Source organism: Pteropus medius, unplaced genomic scaffold (genome assembly GCF_902729225.1).
Source record: "Pteropus medius unplaced genomic scaffold, Ma_sr-lr_union100, whole genome shotgun sequence".
Classification (NCBI taxonomy): domain Eukaryota; kingdom Metazoa; phylum Chordata; class Mammalia; order Chiroptera; family Pteropodidae; genus Pteropus; species Pteropus medius.
This window is the reverse complement of record NW_024340849.1, coordinates 37,549,956-37,565,555: the sequence shown is the minus strand read 5'-3', so window position 1 is coordinate 37,565,555 and position 15,600 is coordinate 37,549,956. Positions and strand designations below refer to the sequence as shown.

The 15,600-nt window shown below is 38.3% G+C and overlaps 1 protein-coding gene and 1 pseudogene across 12 annotated transcripts in view; one reads left to right on the top strand and one right to left on the bottom strand.

Annotated features, from left to right (window-relative positions):
* The window catches only part of OSBPL1A (oxysterol binding protein like 1A), a 190,580-nt gene that overhangs the window by 66,539 nt on the left and 108,441 nt on the right, over positions 1 to 15,600 (bottom strand). For 11 of the 12 annotated variants that reach the window (XM_039844181.1, XM_039844190.1, XM_039844198.1 and 8 more), the window contains one exon: positions 8,030 to 8,192. In XM_039844181.1, coding sequence (XP_039700115.1) covers positions 8,030 to 8,192 — 163 coding nt within the window. Of the gene's footprint in view, positions 1 to 8,029; positions 8,193 to 15,600 lie in introns of those variants that run through there. The other variant, XM_039844266.1, reaches the window with a different exon arrangement.
* Positions 8,805 to 8,923, top strand: LOC120590782 (uncharacterized; annotated as a pseudogene).

The following is a 15,600-nucleotide window of genomic DNA, read 5'->3' as shown; positions in this document are numbered from 1 at the left end:
TTGTCCAACAAATATTTATTGAGTGAGCACCTCTTTGTCTAGCACCATCTCAGGGCTGGAATACATCCCTCCTCTCACTGAGAAGCTTACATCATTTTAATTGTGGGAGGTCGACAAGTAAATGAATATTATGTGAAAGGCGCTGGGGTTTTTTAATGGCAAGACTAAGGGATAGAAAACGATAGTGAAAGTCTGTCTGAGCAGAAAAATGAAGGAAGTGAGGGAGTGAGCACTGAGGATATCTAGGGCAAGAGAGTTCCAGGCGGAGGAAATAATGAAAAGCAAAGGTCTGAGGGAGAACATGCTTAGCAAGTTCAAAACCTAGCACTGAGGTCAGAGTGACAGAAGAGAGTGAGGACAGAGGAAGACTGCAGAAAGGTGGAAGAGGGCCAGATCATCTAAGACTTTGGTTTTCATTCCAGCCAAGAAGCCTTTGGAGAGTTTTGTGCAGAGAACTGATATGAACAAATTCATATTTCAAAATTATCCCTCTGAAAGCTGTGTTTAAAATATTGTCAGAAATAAGGGTGCAGAGAGACAGTCAGAAAGCTACCGTGAGAATCCAGGTGAGGGACGGAGGAGCTTGGGTCTGGGTGACAGGAGTGGAATTATGAGAAGTGGTTATTTTCTGCTGTATTCTGAAGCTAGATCTGACAGAATTTTCTGAGGGACTGAATGTGGCTGTGAGACAAAAAACATAAAGCCATCTGTGATTGATAATTCTAAGGTTCTCAGAGTTGGCCGAAGCAACTGGAACGACAGATCTTCTACATATCAAAAACACGGAAGACTGCAGAAGGGGCGGCCTTGTGAGTAGAAATAACGAGTTCTCATCTAGACATTGTTAAGACATTAGGCTCATTATACATTTAAGTGAATACGACAGATAGTTTTGAGATGAGTCTGAAATTCAGGGAGATGAAATTCAGGGGGAAGACTGAGGCTGGAGACACAATATTACAGAATTATCAGAATACAGATAATATTTACAGGTATGAGACTACAGGTCATGTAAGACAATGTTGTTGCTCAAGCATTAATGTGGAAACCTGGGGAGTTTCTCAATGACACAATGTCCTCTGATAGAGAAGGTATTAGAAATTTTAGGTGAGATCTGTATGACATAAGCCTGTAAAAGGAACTGACTAGAAAAATGTAGTAGGATTGCTGAGCAGCCAAGGGCACAACAAAAGTTAACAGCCACGGAAGTGTGGCCTTGCATTTAGTCTCCACTTTCACACAGTCAGTCGCCTGAGGACTGGTATGAAAGGCAGAGAGGGAGGGACTGGAGCTTTGCCTGGTGAGTATTATGCAGGGAGAGAAAAGCAGAGGAGTGATTATGATACCCCATGCAAGCTAAGCCTGGTAAGGAGAGATATGAGTGGAGTGAGGTCAGTGACAAGGTATAGCAGATGTCATGGTGTGGTCAAAGAAATGTTGGGATCAGGACTTCAGAGAGAGTGGGTTGAAAGACAGGAGTCAGTGGTCAGTCAGACTGTGGGATGTATGAAACTGAGGCAAACTCTAGGGTCTGATCTCGGGAGTGAGACGGGGCAGAGGGCTGCAGGACCAGATACCTTTACATTCCATTGTAACCATCTTTCTGTATGTTAGTCTCTTCCCCTAGACTGACAACAAACCCTAATTCAGGGACTGGATATTACTGATGTTGGTATCGCCGAGCCTAACAAAGCACCTCACACACAGTGGACACTCGGTAAATGTGCCTGGTTAATGAAATCTTCTCAATGCTAAGGACAATACTAAAGCCACATGGTTTTCCAAAAAATACTTAATAGAGATTCCATTCACCAGTGTTTACCTAAAACATACATATAGTATGAGTAAGCTGCTGGGTAATTTTTTAATGTTATAAACACAAAAACTAGATTAACAGTCCCTGCCACTACTTAGACTTTCTCAAAATGTTGCACCATATAGTGAATATAGAAGGTGTTTAATAAGTCATATTCTATAGCAGTTAATTGGCTGTACATCACATCAACCAATCAACCTGTTTTGTGTTGGGCAAAAGAGGAAATACTGAAGTTAATAAAACAAGGTCTCTGCCCTTAAGGAACATTAAGTGTTGTTGGGGAGATGAAGAAATACATGAAAGGTTATATAACAAGAAAAAGGGCAAGAACAAGGCAGTATGGCTAACTGTCAAGAAAAAAGGGGGTGGGAGGACAGGAGAGGAAAAAAGTTCTGGGAATACAGATGTGACAGAGATTGCCAAGTACTATGCAGGTCCAAACTATAAAAAAAGAGACACGGAAAAGGCCCAGATAAGAAATGTACAGCTATTCTAAAAATAAACTTGAGAAGGAGAGAACACTGGGCTTGAGAACGTAAGGAACAGCATGCACAGTGTCCTAATGAATGGCCTAGAGGCATCGCCACCGCCTTCTCAACAACACTGACCACCTGGGTCAAATCCTGTGTCTTCTATATGTAAAATGTCAGCACAGATGTTATTGCTTTTCTCAACTACTACCAGTTGTGGCCATTGGATTAAACTTTGACACAGGTCCTAACTGTTCCTCTGCCCCCGAAAAGCCAAAGTTGTTTTATCAAAACTTCCATTCTGAAAGTTTTGATTTATAAAGACATGAGCACCTACTGTTGCAACTGAGAAATGCTAAAACTGGCTTTAATTTTGTGATATAACTACTGGTTTTGCCAGTCCACACTATTGGATTGTATGCATTATTCATGCACATTTTGACTAAAATAGCATTAAGAGGAAAACCTAGCAAGAAAGCCTTGCTTGAGCAACTGATCTCAACATGTTTCTAAAAATGAGAGTGAACAGACAGCAAGAAAAACAATACATTTTGAAGTTATAATATTGAAAAGGCAGATATTTTTATGAAGCTCCTATGTAAGACCAGTATTGAAGAATAACAACCATGGAACTATTTAACCAGTAATAAATGTTTCAAAAATAATTCCTTAAAAGATTATTAGAGATGCATAAAGTCCTGCACCTTTAGTTTTCTCACACCTTTAGCTAATTTTTCATTCCTCACCGCTATGTGAGCAGATGTCACAGTTCCAACTTGACTGTAAGTTCCTTGTGAACAAATTTTACCTTTAATACTCTCATCCCCACTCACTCCTTTGTCACTATACCTCCTCTCCTGCATCGCATCTAAAGTGGTGTGTGCAGACTGTATGAATCAGTATTACTGATTCTCTTGTGCTTTCTTAAGTACTAATATATTTTCAGGGAGGACAGAAACATCAATGACATTTGTTCGACAACCTGCATTCAACAGACATTTAGAGAGCAACTATGACTGCAAGCTAAGTACCTCAGGGATATAAATAGATATGGTTCCAACCGTCATAAACAGCACAGTACAATCCAATGAATGGGCTATAAATGAGGTGCACACTGAAGGAACACAAAAGGAGAAATGATTAATTCTGCTTGAGGGAGACAGGAAAGACGAGCTCGGAGGGTATAATTTAGAAATATTTGAAAGCTTTGGTAGAAGAGGGCAGCATATAATAAAGGAGAAACTGAAAGGGTAGAAATATGGTAGGAATATGTAGAAGGGACCTCTTTCTTTTTCTTTAAAGTGGTTCTTTCTACATATATCTACACTTTATTTGCTGGCAGAATGTTATTTTTCCACAGAACTAGTTAGTTTCTCATTAAATCATTTTGCTCAATACACATTAATGTTTAGTCCTTTTCTCAGGATCATTTATCCTAATAACAGAAATTTCACTCAACATAACCATTTCATTCCTTATACACACACACAAACGCACACACACAACCAAATGAGGACAAAATGTTGGGCTGCATTAGCTTCAGTTTTTTTTAAATCATTTTACACAATGAAATTCAACCATATTGTGAGAAAGAAATGTTTGCCTTAGGAAATTTTATGAAATCCTTAGTCATTGAGTATACTAGAAAAATAATTTTTAAATAATCAAAAGATCTCGTGGGACTGGAAAAATTATACAATCTATGCTTGCCTCGAGATTTGTCTCATCCACTGTATTAGATTTCCATTGCCCCTGCTTATCTAAAAATACTGACATAAGGGAAAACAGGAAGTCACATAAACTTTACCTCTAAATAAAAGTATGCTTTCATTTTAAAGAAAGTAACACAAGCTATTAGCAATTTTTAAAAAGATTCAGCATTTAAATAATTTACAAATATTTTAAGAGAAGTATCTCTAAAAACCTTGTTTCATATCTTTTAAATGTTAAGATAGGCTTGATTTAATCTATTATTCTGATTCAGCAACTAAATATCAGCTTTAAATAAAATATGGGTTCTATACTTTTCTTGTTTTCATTTAACTCTGTCACTGTTGCACCTGAGGGCTGGAGGAAGTGTGCAGGAGTGCAGTAAGTGAAGGGGACAACACTGGTCTGAAGAGACGGGCAGAATCTGGATTATGTCGAGAGCCTTGAAGGCCAAGTTAAGGAGTCTGAATTTTCTCTAGGTGCAAGGAGAAGCCACTGAAGAATTTCGGGCAGGGGAATGCAATGGTGTGATCATCTACAAAGTGTCACTGTGGATGGTGTGTACAGTGAACTTCAGGTGGGCAGGCTGGAAGCACAGCAGTCAGTTAAGAGGCCGGACGAGAGCACGTACAGCACAGGTGATGATAATGAGCTAACATTTGTTAGCCTGTTAGAGTTACTGTTTTAAGTAAAAATATTTATGAATTTATTCCTCACAAGAATCCTATGACTTATTTGCAGATAAGAAACGAGGCATGGAAAAGTGAAGCAACTTTCCACAGGGCATAGAAATGAGTAGAGCCATAATTTATCAACAGCCTACTTTTTAACCACTGCACTATAGTAACAGAACATAGATGGATTCAAGGTATAAAGGTAAAATGGACAGGCACTGGTCTGGGTTTCACGGCTGTGGCATATGAATGTCACGAATCACTCCCAGGTTTCTGGCTTTAGGAGATGAGTGAGGTGCCATTTACTAAAATGAGACAAAACCTAGAAGGAAGAAGATCTGGGAGAGAGATCTAGAATTCATTTTTTATTTATCTAGCTGATAGTTAAATATATAAATCTCTAACAAGAAGTCAGAGTTGAAGATATAAATGTAGGAATTGTGGTAGTGAGAAACTAGCCCCAAAGATGTCCATGTCCTAGTCTCTGGAACATGTGGAGATGTTACCTTACATGATACAAAGCCTCTGCAGACATGATTAAGGACCTTGACGTGGGAGGTTATCCTGGATTATCCAGGTGGGCCCACTGTAATCCCTAGGGTCCTTAACATAGGGAGAAAGGTCAGAATGAGAGAGATTGGAAGATGTCACACTGCTGGCTTTGAAGATGGAGGGTGGGGCCTCTAGCTGAGGGATGCAGATGTCTCTAGAAGCTGGAAATGTTAAGGAAACAGATCCTCTCCTAGATCCTCCAGAAGGAACACAGCCCTACCAACAACTTGGTTTTAGGACTTCTGAGCTTTATTTGGGACTGTATGAGAATAAGTCTGCATATTGTTTAAACCACTACAGATGTGTAGAGACTGTAGCAAGAAGATGAAGTCATTCTCAAAGGATGGCTTTTATGATCTTGTTGAATTATGTAGCAAAGTTATCAGCAGGTGAAGACTTGAACCCAGAGCATCTGACTTAATTTTAATGGAGTTCTACATCGTACCAAATGATTCCAAGATTTGTACTAGGAAATAGTAGGAGTGGCCACAGAGAAGCTACTATGTTCAGGCAAATATACCAAAACTCAGGTGGTCATTCAGGGCAGGGAAGAACAAATGTACGGCACCTGTCCCTTTCCTTCATTTCCTATAGCCACAGTAGAACATGCCAATTAAGCGAAGCACCTGGACTCAGCCTCAGGATCCTTCTCAACCCAGCAATCCATAAAGCAGCAGTACTGCAAAGCAAATTGAATTAACACTTGAGATGAAATGTATTTGCCAATCTTGACTCGGGGAATATGGTTTTTTATCTCCTCCTCCCAGAGGAAACAACTGTGGAGATGAGTGTTAAAATATGACTAAGAAACAGAAAGATGACAACAACTGCTAAATGTCTATCAAGAGGAGAATGATTAAGAAAACTGGTAAATCATATCGTGAACTTTTATGCAACCTTTAAAAAGAATGAGCAGTACTGATGAGAAAGATTTCCAAACTATGTTGCTACATGAAAAAGCAGATCCAGAACAATAAAGCAACTAATTCCATTCATGATTCTTAAAAACCCATATGTACACCTGTACATATACATGTAAATGCTTTAAAAAGGTCTGGAAGAGAGTATGTCAGGCTATTAATAAGAACTTCTGAAGAAGAGTGCATAATTAGGATAAGGGATGAAAGGGAAATTTCACTGAGTACTGAATGTACTTTTATACTGAATTGCTTATAACAAATATGGGTTGTTTTTTTTTTAATGAAAATTAAACATTTTTTCTTTTCTTTATAAAAGATATAAAAGATGAGCAGATGAAGTGTCCAGGCCCTTTTAGTCATACATCTTAACATTTAATGCTGTAATCCCTCTAGCAACTTTCCTTTTTGAATGCCCCAAACACAAAGAATCAAGGAGGGAACACTACTGAACTTGGCACAGGGTAAATGTGAATGTCATTCATGCTCCCCTCACCTCCCTCAACCATGTTACATACTTCCTTTACCCTGTCACTTATTCCACTTTCAAATCCTATCTTCGCTTTCTTGTCCCAGCATGAGTCCCTCTTTCACAAATACCATGTGTAACTGATGGTATCATCATCATCATCATCATCTTTTCTCTAATTATTCCCAAATCTGGCTACTAAAATTACTTTCTCCCCTTTTTGATTAGATCACATTTCTAATCATAATGTTCCTATTTACTGTTTATCTTATGTAATGAATCTCTTCTCCATAATTTTCCTTGTCCTATATTATCATATTTTCTTTAACTTCCTTATCTAATCTTTAGTTCTCATTTCTATTACCTCTCACTGTGTTTCCTTTAATTTCCTAATATGAATTCCATCCTTTAACTCCTTATCCACCAAGGTCTCCTGCTTCCATGGTCAAATTTTGTGAGACCCAGTAATTTTATATGTTCACCTATTATATAAGCACTTAACTTCTGCACATAAAAGAATTACTTGTTCTCAATCCCACTGATCTCGAACCTCTCCCCGCCTCCATGTTCATTCCACTCCCCTGCCTACACTCACCTCACACATTTTAAAGTAAATTCCTAAAAGGTAAAAACTACTTAGCAATACCTCCTCTTGCAAGACGTTCTCAACTCCCCCCATCTCTCATTTTTTGAGTACCTGGTACACGTCACACACTGTCCTAAACAATACTTAAACATACAAATTTAGTTAATCCTGACTCAACTTGTTGAAATGGGTACTATAATTATCCCCATTTTAAATATATGTAAACTGAGAACCAGAGAGTTCAGGGAACTTGTAGAAGGTCACATGGCTGGCTACTGTCAGAGGCAGAATTCCAACTCAGAGAACCTGGCTCTGGAGTCCATACTCATTGCCAGTTTGCTACTGTGCTTTGGCATGTACTTCTGAGGCAAAGTACTTCCTCTTCTCTGCTCCAGCTACAGGATGGTCTCACCTCTTCTTTGCACTTAGCATATGGTACTGTTAACCGAGATTTCTCTGTATTGTTTAAAGATACAGAGTACTCTTTGAGGACAGAAATTGTCCATCTCTCTATCCTTAAACATGTAATAGCATCTAGAACTAGGAGGTATTTAATGGTCATTGAAAAAACAAATAAATTCATAGTTTTAATAGCACTCCATCCCTAGCACAGCATACACCATCAACACAGGCAGACTCAGCAATGACTTTCATTCCAAACTTTCAGGCTCCTGCCTTAATAACACAACGTAAAAAACAGCTAGTTTGGGGAGCTGTAGAGACATATCTCTATCTGTTCATTCCAAGAAACTCGAGGTGACATCCACTCTAAGACAACATTTAGGTGGCAGACTTTAAATCACCAACAATACAGAGGGCAGGATTCTAGAATTACCTGACAGGGCATCATAGAATTCGTCCTCACTGAGGATGCTGAGAGGAGATGAGCCTTTTACCAGAGACTGCTCTAATTCATGGTGTTCAGTGGCGAGGGTCTCCAGCGCTTCTGACAAAATCTTGTTTTTTTCTTGCTCCTGTTCCAATTTAAAATTCCTCACCTGAAAGAAAACAGATATACAAAAAAGACTTCAGAGTGACAGAAGACAGAGACTGACTCAGAAGAATGTGAAAATTATTTGCTTTCAATTCAGTTCAATTGCAATGTCAGAAATGAAAACAGTCGTGTTATGTACACATGGATGAATGAGCAAAACTACTAAGCTAATTCTGTTCTTCCCATGGGGCCTTTTCTCACAACAGCTCTAACTAATGAAAATAAATTAAGAACTAGCAAACAAATTCAGCTCAAATGATCAAGATCCTAGTATAAGAGCATTAGCCAATTCAGAAATCATATAAAATTTTTTTAAGAGACTCTCTCTCTCTCGACATTAATCATGAAGTTAGGAAGCCAGTTTTTGAATAATTAAAACCACCATCAGTGAGTTTTTGAACAAAATAAAGAATTAAAACATTTTAAATATTAAAATGTGTATCACGTCACAGCATAAGACATAATCTTCCAGTTTACTTACAAGATAGCTGGCATATCGAATGAAGGGGAATAAGTTACCAGGACACTACATTTTAATTTTCATTCTTAAATTCCATATTCTGCTTCTGATTCCATAGTTTACCTTGAATTTAGCACTCTAAAAAAATAAGAGAGAGTCTACAGCCATGTCGCCCTAAACAAACCCAACCCCATCCGATCTCAGAAGCTAAGCAGGGTCAGGCCTGGTTAGTATTTGGATGGGAGACCACCTAGGAAGACCAGGTACTGTAGGCGTAAAAAAAAATAAAATAAAATAAATAATAATTTAAAAATTAAATAAATAAATGATAGATTATAGAAAAGGCAAAGCCTCCTTTAATTTTTCATCGCTTGAAGATAAAATTTATTCTTCCTATCTGACTCAGGAGCATCCAAAACTTTGCAGTTAACTAAAAACCTTCTAAAATTTAAGTAACCTAATCCTCACAGAAAATATCAGGTACTGGATTTGGTGCAGACAATTCCACCTATTTCTGTACCAGAACTTTAGAAATCACAACTATTCCGTAACCTCCCTCCATTTCGGGGTCCACGTGGCACTTGGACGCAGAGAAGCTGAGATTTACTGTCACCCTCTGTGTGATCTCAGAAGTCTCGTGTTCCTGTTGGCTCACCTTTAAAATAAGACTAAGACTCCACTACCGTCTAATAACCTAATAGGCAGTCTTCAACTCAGTGGTCTTCAAACTTTTTTTTTTTTTAACTTTAGCAGCAGAATCTATTTCTCAGATAGAATCGCTGCATAAAGAGATGTTGTAGAAAGCAGAACTGTGCTAAGCGGCACCGGTGTGGATCGGGAGCCCTGACTCCCTCCCTGAGGTCCCCTCAAGACCCCAAACCAGGGGCTGTTCTGACAGTTTGAAAGGCACTGGAAGGGGTGACCCTCCCAAACCTCATCCATGTTAGAAGTTTAGTCTCTGGGTCTTGGGGGCTGTCGACGTCTCTCACAACTGCTGTCCATTACTCAGTCTATGGAACTGCACCCTTTCACTTCCGGACATTCCCCCACATTCTACGCTTGTTGGCCCCCAACAATGCAGCGATCTCCTCTGTTCTGACTCCAGAGCCCTTTGTGACTCTGAGAGTCACACGTTAGGTACAATACTCCAAGACTTCTGGATATAACCTAAAATACAGCTTTACTGAAATGCTAAGTTCATAACAGAAATAAGCTTAAACCTTATCTTGGGAATAGCTCCAATCCTCAGGCGCCTTCGGTGTTTATTTACCATTTTAGCAATGACATTATTAATATTAGAGAAAAATAGCAGTAAATGGTTAAGAAATAATGAGCAGACATGCAATACCTGAAAAAAAATTCAATACTGATATAATTACAATTTTTAAGAAATTGCAAAATACTTGCTAATATTCCTATAATCTAAATTTAATCTCCATACCATCTCACACCTGTTAGAATAGCTATAATCAACAGGACAAGTAATAACAAATCTTGGAGAGGATGCGGAGAAAAAGGAACCGTCATACACTGCTGATAGGACTGCAAATTGGTGCAGCCACTATGGAAAACAGTATGGAGGTTCCTCAAAAAACTAAGAATTGATCTACCATATGATCCAGCAATCCCTCTACTGGGTATTTACCCCAAAGACTTGAAAACCCATATCCGAAAAGATATTTGCACACCGATGTTCATAGCAGCATTATTCACAGTGGCCATGACATGGAAGCAACCGAAGTGTCCTACAATAGATGATTGGCTAAAGAAGCTGTGGTACATATATACAATGGAATATTACTCAGCCATAAGAAGAGATGAAATACTGCCGTTTGCAACAACATAGATGGACCTTGAGATAATCATGCTAAGCAAAATAAGCCAGGCAGAAAAAGTTGAAAATCACATGATATTACTTATATGTGGGATATGAACCTAAAAGCAACAAATGAGCAGGACAAACAGAGATTTATGGACATGGAATATACACTAGTAGTTACTAGTGGGGTGGGAGGTAGATGGGGTAAAGGGAGTCAAATACAGGGTTTAAGGGAAGGGTCAAGTGAGTAAAGGGGATCAAATATATGGTAGCTGAAGGAAACTGGACTTTGGGTGGTAAACACATAATATACAGATGTCAAATGATAATGTACACCTGAAAATTATATAATTGTATTAACCAATGTTATCCCAATAAACCTAATTAAAAATTTAATAAATAAATAAATTAATTAATTGATTCCATCTCCAGAGCAGAAAATACTTTTCTATGGTTGGAGTCAACTTAAAAAAAAAAAAAAAAAAAAAGCTGTTCCTCCTCTATTTGATGGATCAGACAATTCATTTATCTATAAACAAAAACTACAAATTTGAGCATCAATGTCCAAAATGATCTTTTCTTTGAAAGGAAAAGCTCTAACAGCACTGTTCTATTTACGGATTCCAAAAACACCACTACAGGAAGATCCAAACTACCACTGCCCACCTGCTCCCTTGGCTTATCTTTTTAGTTATGCAAATATCAAAATGCAAATGGGCTGCTGAGACTATATCTTGCAATATAACGATCAACTAAATTATCCCTTCCAGTTAACAAATACACAAGTTTTAATACCTAACTTCGTCTAGCAGATTTCAGAAAAGTGGCAAAGAAATGATCAAGATAAAAGTATTACTTTCCCTCAACAGAATCTTTTTCAAAATCCAATTTATCTTTTATCCACCTAAAATAAGCATCCCTTCATCTCTGCCATCTCGGCATCTGTTCTCACTAGTTCATCAGAGAAGGAGTGAAAGGAATGGGAAGCAGAGTGGGGAGAAGAGGCTCTACCACGTTCTAGTTTATACCTTGTTTTTATCTGTCACTTCAGGTGAGTGCACTTAAATTAGTTTTAAACATAACAGGATCTTCTGCACTAAAGATATCTTACTCTAAAACTCTCCACAAAATGGCAATTCCTCTCTTCAGTACATGGATGTATCTGAGAGAGCAGGTATATATACCACAGAAACTGCACTAGTAAATGGCTTACTGCTTTGGAAAAACATCTAAAAACATTTAACTGCCATTAATACCTCTTAATCGATTAGAAAGATCACTGGAACAATGCAATTCCAAATCCTCTGCAATCTCAGTATTTCAGAAGTACCTAGGGGATACCCTGCATATACAAATTAGTATAGAACTCCTGATAAGGTTATACAGAGTGCAAGTTTGAGAAAATCTTCATGTTACTTTTAAACTCTGTTTCCAAATTCTTATTTGTTAACTTAGAAAGTATGTTGTAATAGAAATAGTACCTTTTATATAATACCTCTTTGCAATTCTGGGCTCAGTGCTTCATTTATATTATGTAACAACATATACATACTGATGATGGTTTTTTAAATCCTCAAACTATAATAATCACCCTAGTTATTAAAAGGATAAAGAACTTCCTTCACAAAATTAGTAAAGCCCAACATATGTGCTTATAATTACATTAGAACGTTTCTAGAATACAGTTGACATTTTATTTTTTAAATTCACATATAAAATTTATACCCTCAACCCTGTGACTTTCCCGCAACAAAAGCGAACATATGACCAAGTGAACATAAATGTCAAACTCTTCATCAGGAAAAATTTAAGGACTGAAACACCATACACTTAGTAAACATACACTGCTCCATGTCTGTAGCTCCTTAAGACTAATGCCAATTCAAGTTTTTCCAGTAGTCTATTTAAATCACTTCATCAGGAAAATCTCTCACCTTACTCCATTTCATGCTGGCAGGTGAAATTCACAATGAATACTTCCAAAGTGTTCTTCCCATCGACAGTGAATGAATGCCAGCAAAAGAATCCAGAGTCAAGTGCTAGCCAGCGTCTACACACTTTATCTACTCCCTCATTCTATCAAGTACCCTGTTATTTAACTACATTTCTAAGGGGTTATATCAGGCAGACATAATAAATCTGGCAAAGACATAACCACTAACTGGAGAGTAAGGATGAGCATTCACAGAACTCTGTGTCCAATTATACAATTATAGGACAGGTGAAATCCTGGCCTTGAAGAGCATTCTGCTGAAGCTCTTTCAACTGGCCACACTCCGGTCAGTTCAACTGCGTTAGCCTAACTCATTTCTTCTTTGTTATTGGATGAATGGCTATCATAACAAAGAATGTTAAGACTGAAATACTAGATCTTTAATTTTGAAATATCTAATTTTCTCTCTCAAATAAGGAATAACATTGACACTTATTTCTGTGGTACAGGACCAACAATATAGTGACTCTGAAACTTTTCTAAAGATAGGTGCTTTAGGTGACTCCCTGCTATTGCCACATAGCTATTTAAAAATGGGGCTGGTCATTTACAGCTGGTAAGGGCTCTTCTGCTCACAGAAGACCACAGTGATGTTCTGGTGGAGGAAGAGAATGGAGCTCTCGGGCAAATGCACAGCCAGACTGGAATCACAAACTCACCTCCAGGGTCCAGGAAAATTAACACCTGATCCCATGTCTGACGCATGATCAGGTATGGAAATATATCCCCACAACCGTATAACAGACACTTGCTTTGTTTTATAGGTTTACAAAGAACCTGTGCACACATTATATTTTAGGGTTTTCATTGACTCTAAGGCCCTTCCATGCCATTTCATCACCGCCTTTTTAAATGTAATAAATTTCCTTATGTTCCTGAAGCTTCTTTTTCAGTCTTTGTTATTACTAAGATACTTATTCAAAAATAAATATGTCTCAGTGACCAAAGCAGACTTGTCTGATAGGAGGAATGAAGATGAGACAGAATGTGCAAGGAGGTCGTGGGTGGGAGGACTGCACGGGGCTTGCAGACTGCTGTAAGAGCTCTGGCTTTACCTCTGAGATGGGAAGCCACTGGAGGGTTCTGAGAAGAGTAATATTATTTGATTTTCATTTTAATACGATCTTTGTGGCTGATATGCTGAAGAGGAGACTGGGGAGAGTCAAAAAGATCCCTTAAGGGGCTACTGCAAAAATCCAAAAAAGAGATATGTAACAGCAATGGAGGTGTTTAGAAGTAGTCAGATTCTGGATATATTTTGAAGGAAGGTCTAAATGATTTGCTGACAAAATGATGACGGGAGGTGAGAGAAAAGAGGAATCATGGATGACTCCACAGTTTTGGCCTAGGCAACTAAAGATAGACTAATCATTACTTAACATGAGGAAGGCTGCAGGAGGAACAGAGACAATCAGAAACTCAGTTTCATACATGGTAAGTGTGAGATGCTATCAGATATCCAAGTGTAAATGTCAAGTAGGCAATTAGATGTTAAACCAGGCATTCAAGGAAGAGGTCCAAGAGATAAAACTCTGGGAGTCATATGCAAATAGATTACACTTTAAGCCGTAGGACTAGACAGAATCACTAAAGGAGAAAGTGAGGTAGAAATAGGAATAAATCCAAGAACAGAGATTTACTTCTGATGAGAAAGAAATCAGCAAAAGAAACTAAAAAAAGAGAGGACAGAGATAGAAGGAAAACCAGGAGTGTGTAGTACGCTGGAAGCCTACAGGAAGTATTTCAAGAAGGAAAAAGTGATTAATTATGTCAAACCCTGATGACAGATCAAATAATAGGAGAAGACAGACCTCTAGATTTGGTGATGTGGAGGTCAATAAGGAACCCGACAAAGGCAGTTTCAACAGAGTCTTGAGAGGACATTGGCAAGGACCTGACAGAGCGGGTCCAGAAAATGAGAGAAGAAAACGTGGAGCGAGCACAGCCCATTCTTAAGAAGTATATTTAAAGGGAAGGAGAAAATGGGAGCAACTGCTGGAAGGGAATGTGGGGGTCCATAAGGCTTTGTTATGGAAGACAACCCAGCAAATTTCCACACCGAGGGGGAGGATTCAATAGACAGGGGGAAATTAATGATGTAGGGGTGAGGGGAGAGAATTGCTGAAATGATGTTCTTAGATTTGCAAAAAGGATGGGATCTAATCCACGAGTATTCAGTTGGCCTTTGCTAAGGGCATAAAAAATACATCCTTAGTTGCAGGAGAAAAGGCAGCATGTATGTGCACAGATTCAGATAGGCAGGTTGTGTGACGAAGTTTTCTTCTCATAATTTGTCTCAATGCATGTAAGAGAGAGAGAACAGAAATTAGACAAAGGAGTCATCTACGAGTCCCAGCATGTGATGTAGGAAGAAGCCTCTCGTTTCTTAACATTTCATTATACACAATGTAAAAAAGTTCACCCTGAGATTAAAAATGAGGTCACTTCCATGGCCCTCCAAAGTCTCATTCATAGTAATCTGGCCCACTCAAAATAGGGCAGCTGGTCAAGGATTTTACCGCTGCTTAGAGCAGATTGTGAGTGGCTCCCAGCGTCATTAAAAAAAAAAGCCCCTTTCTTAATGGCACTGCCATCTTCTTCAATCTGGCTCAAGCCCCGAGAAAAGGAAATCTCACTGGAAAATACCTCTTTACCTTTCTGCCCTTAGGCTCCGCCTTGGGAAAGAAGATGACTTATCTCTATCTGCTTGTTGACTTACTGAATCGCTTTAAGTAAAAGAACTTGAAGGGAGCTTGTTAATAATCTGTTATAGACTTCCAAATTTATCTCCGAACATTTAAACCAAGAAGGAATTTGGGGGATAACTGGCTACTCCTGTATCTAGGACAGAGCCCAATAAATAGGCACTTAAGAAATATTTGGTAACTAAAATGGGGGATTTTAAAAGCAAGATGAAAATGATACTTGGAAGAATAACTATAAACCCAGAATAATTTATGCTTATTTTTGTCAGACTGATTTCAAAATAACCTGCCATAAAAATAAAATCAACTGGAGACTAGTTTTACATAAAAATGATATAAAAATAAATTGTTTTTAATCTTAGCCATTAAAAAAAATGAAATCCTACCATCTGCAATGACATGGATGGACCGAGAGGTTATTATGCTGAGTGAAAT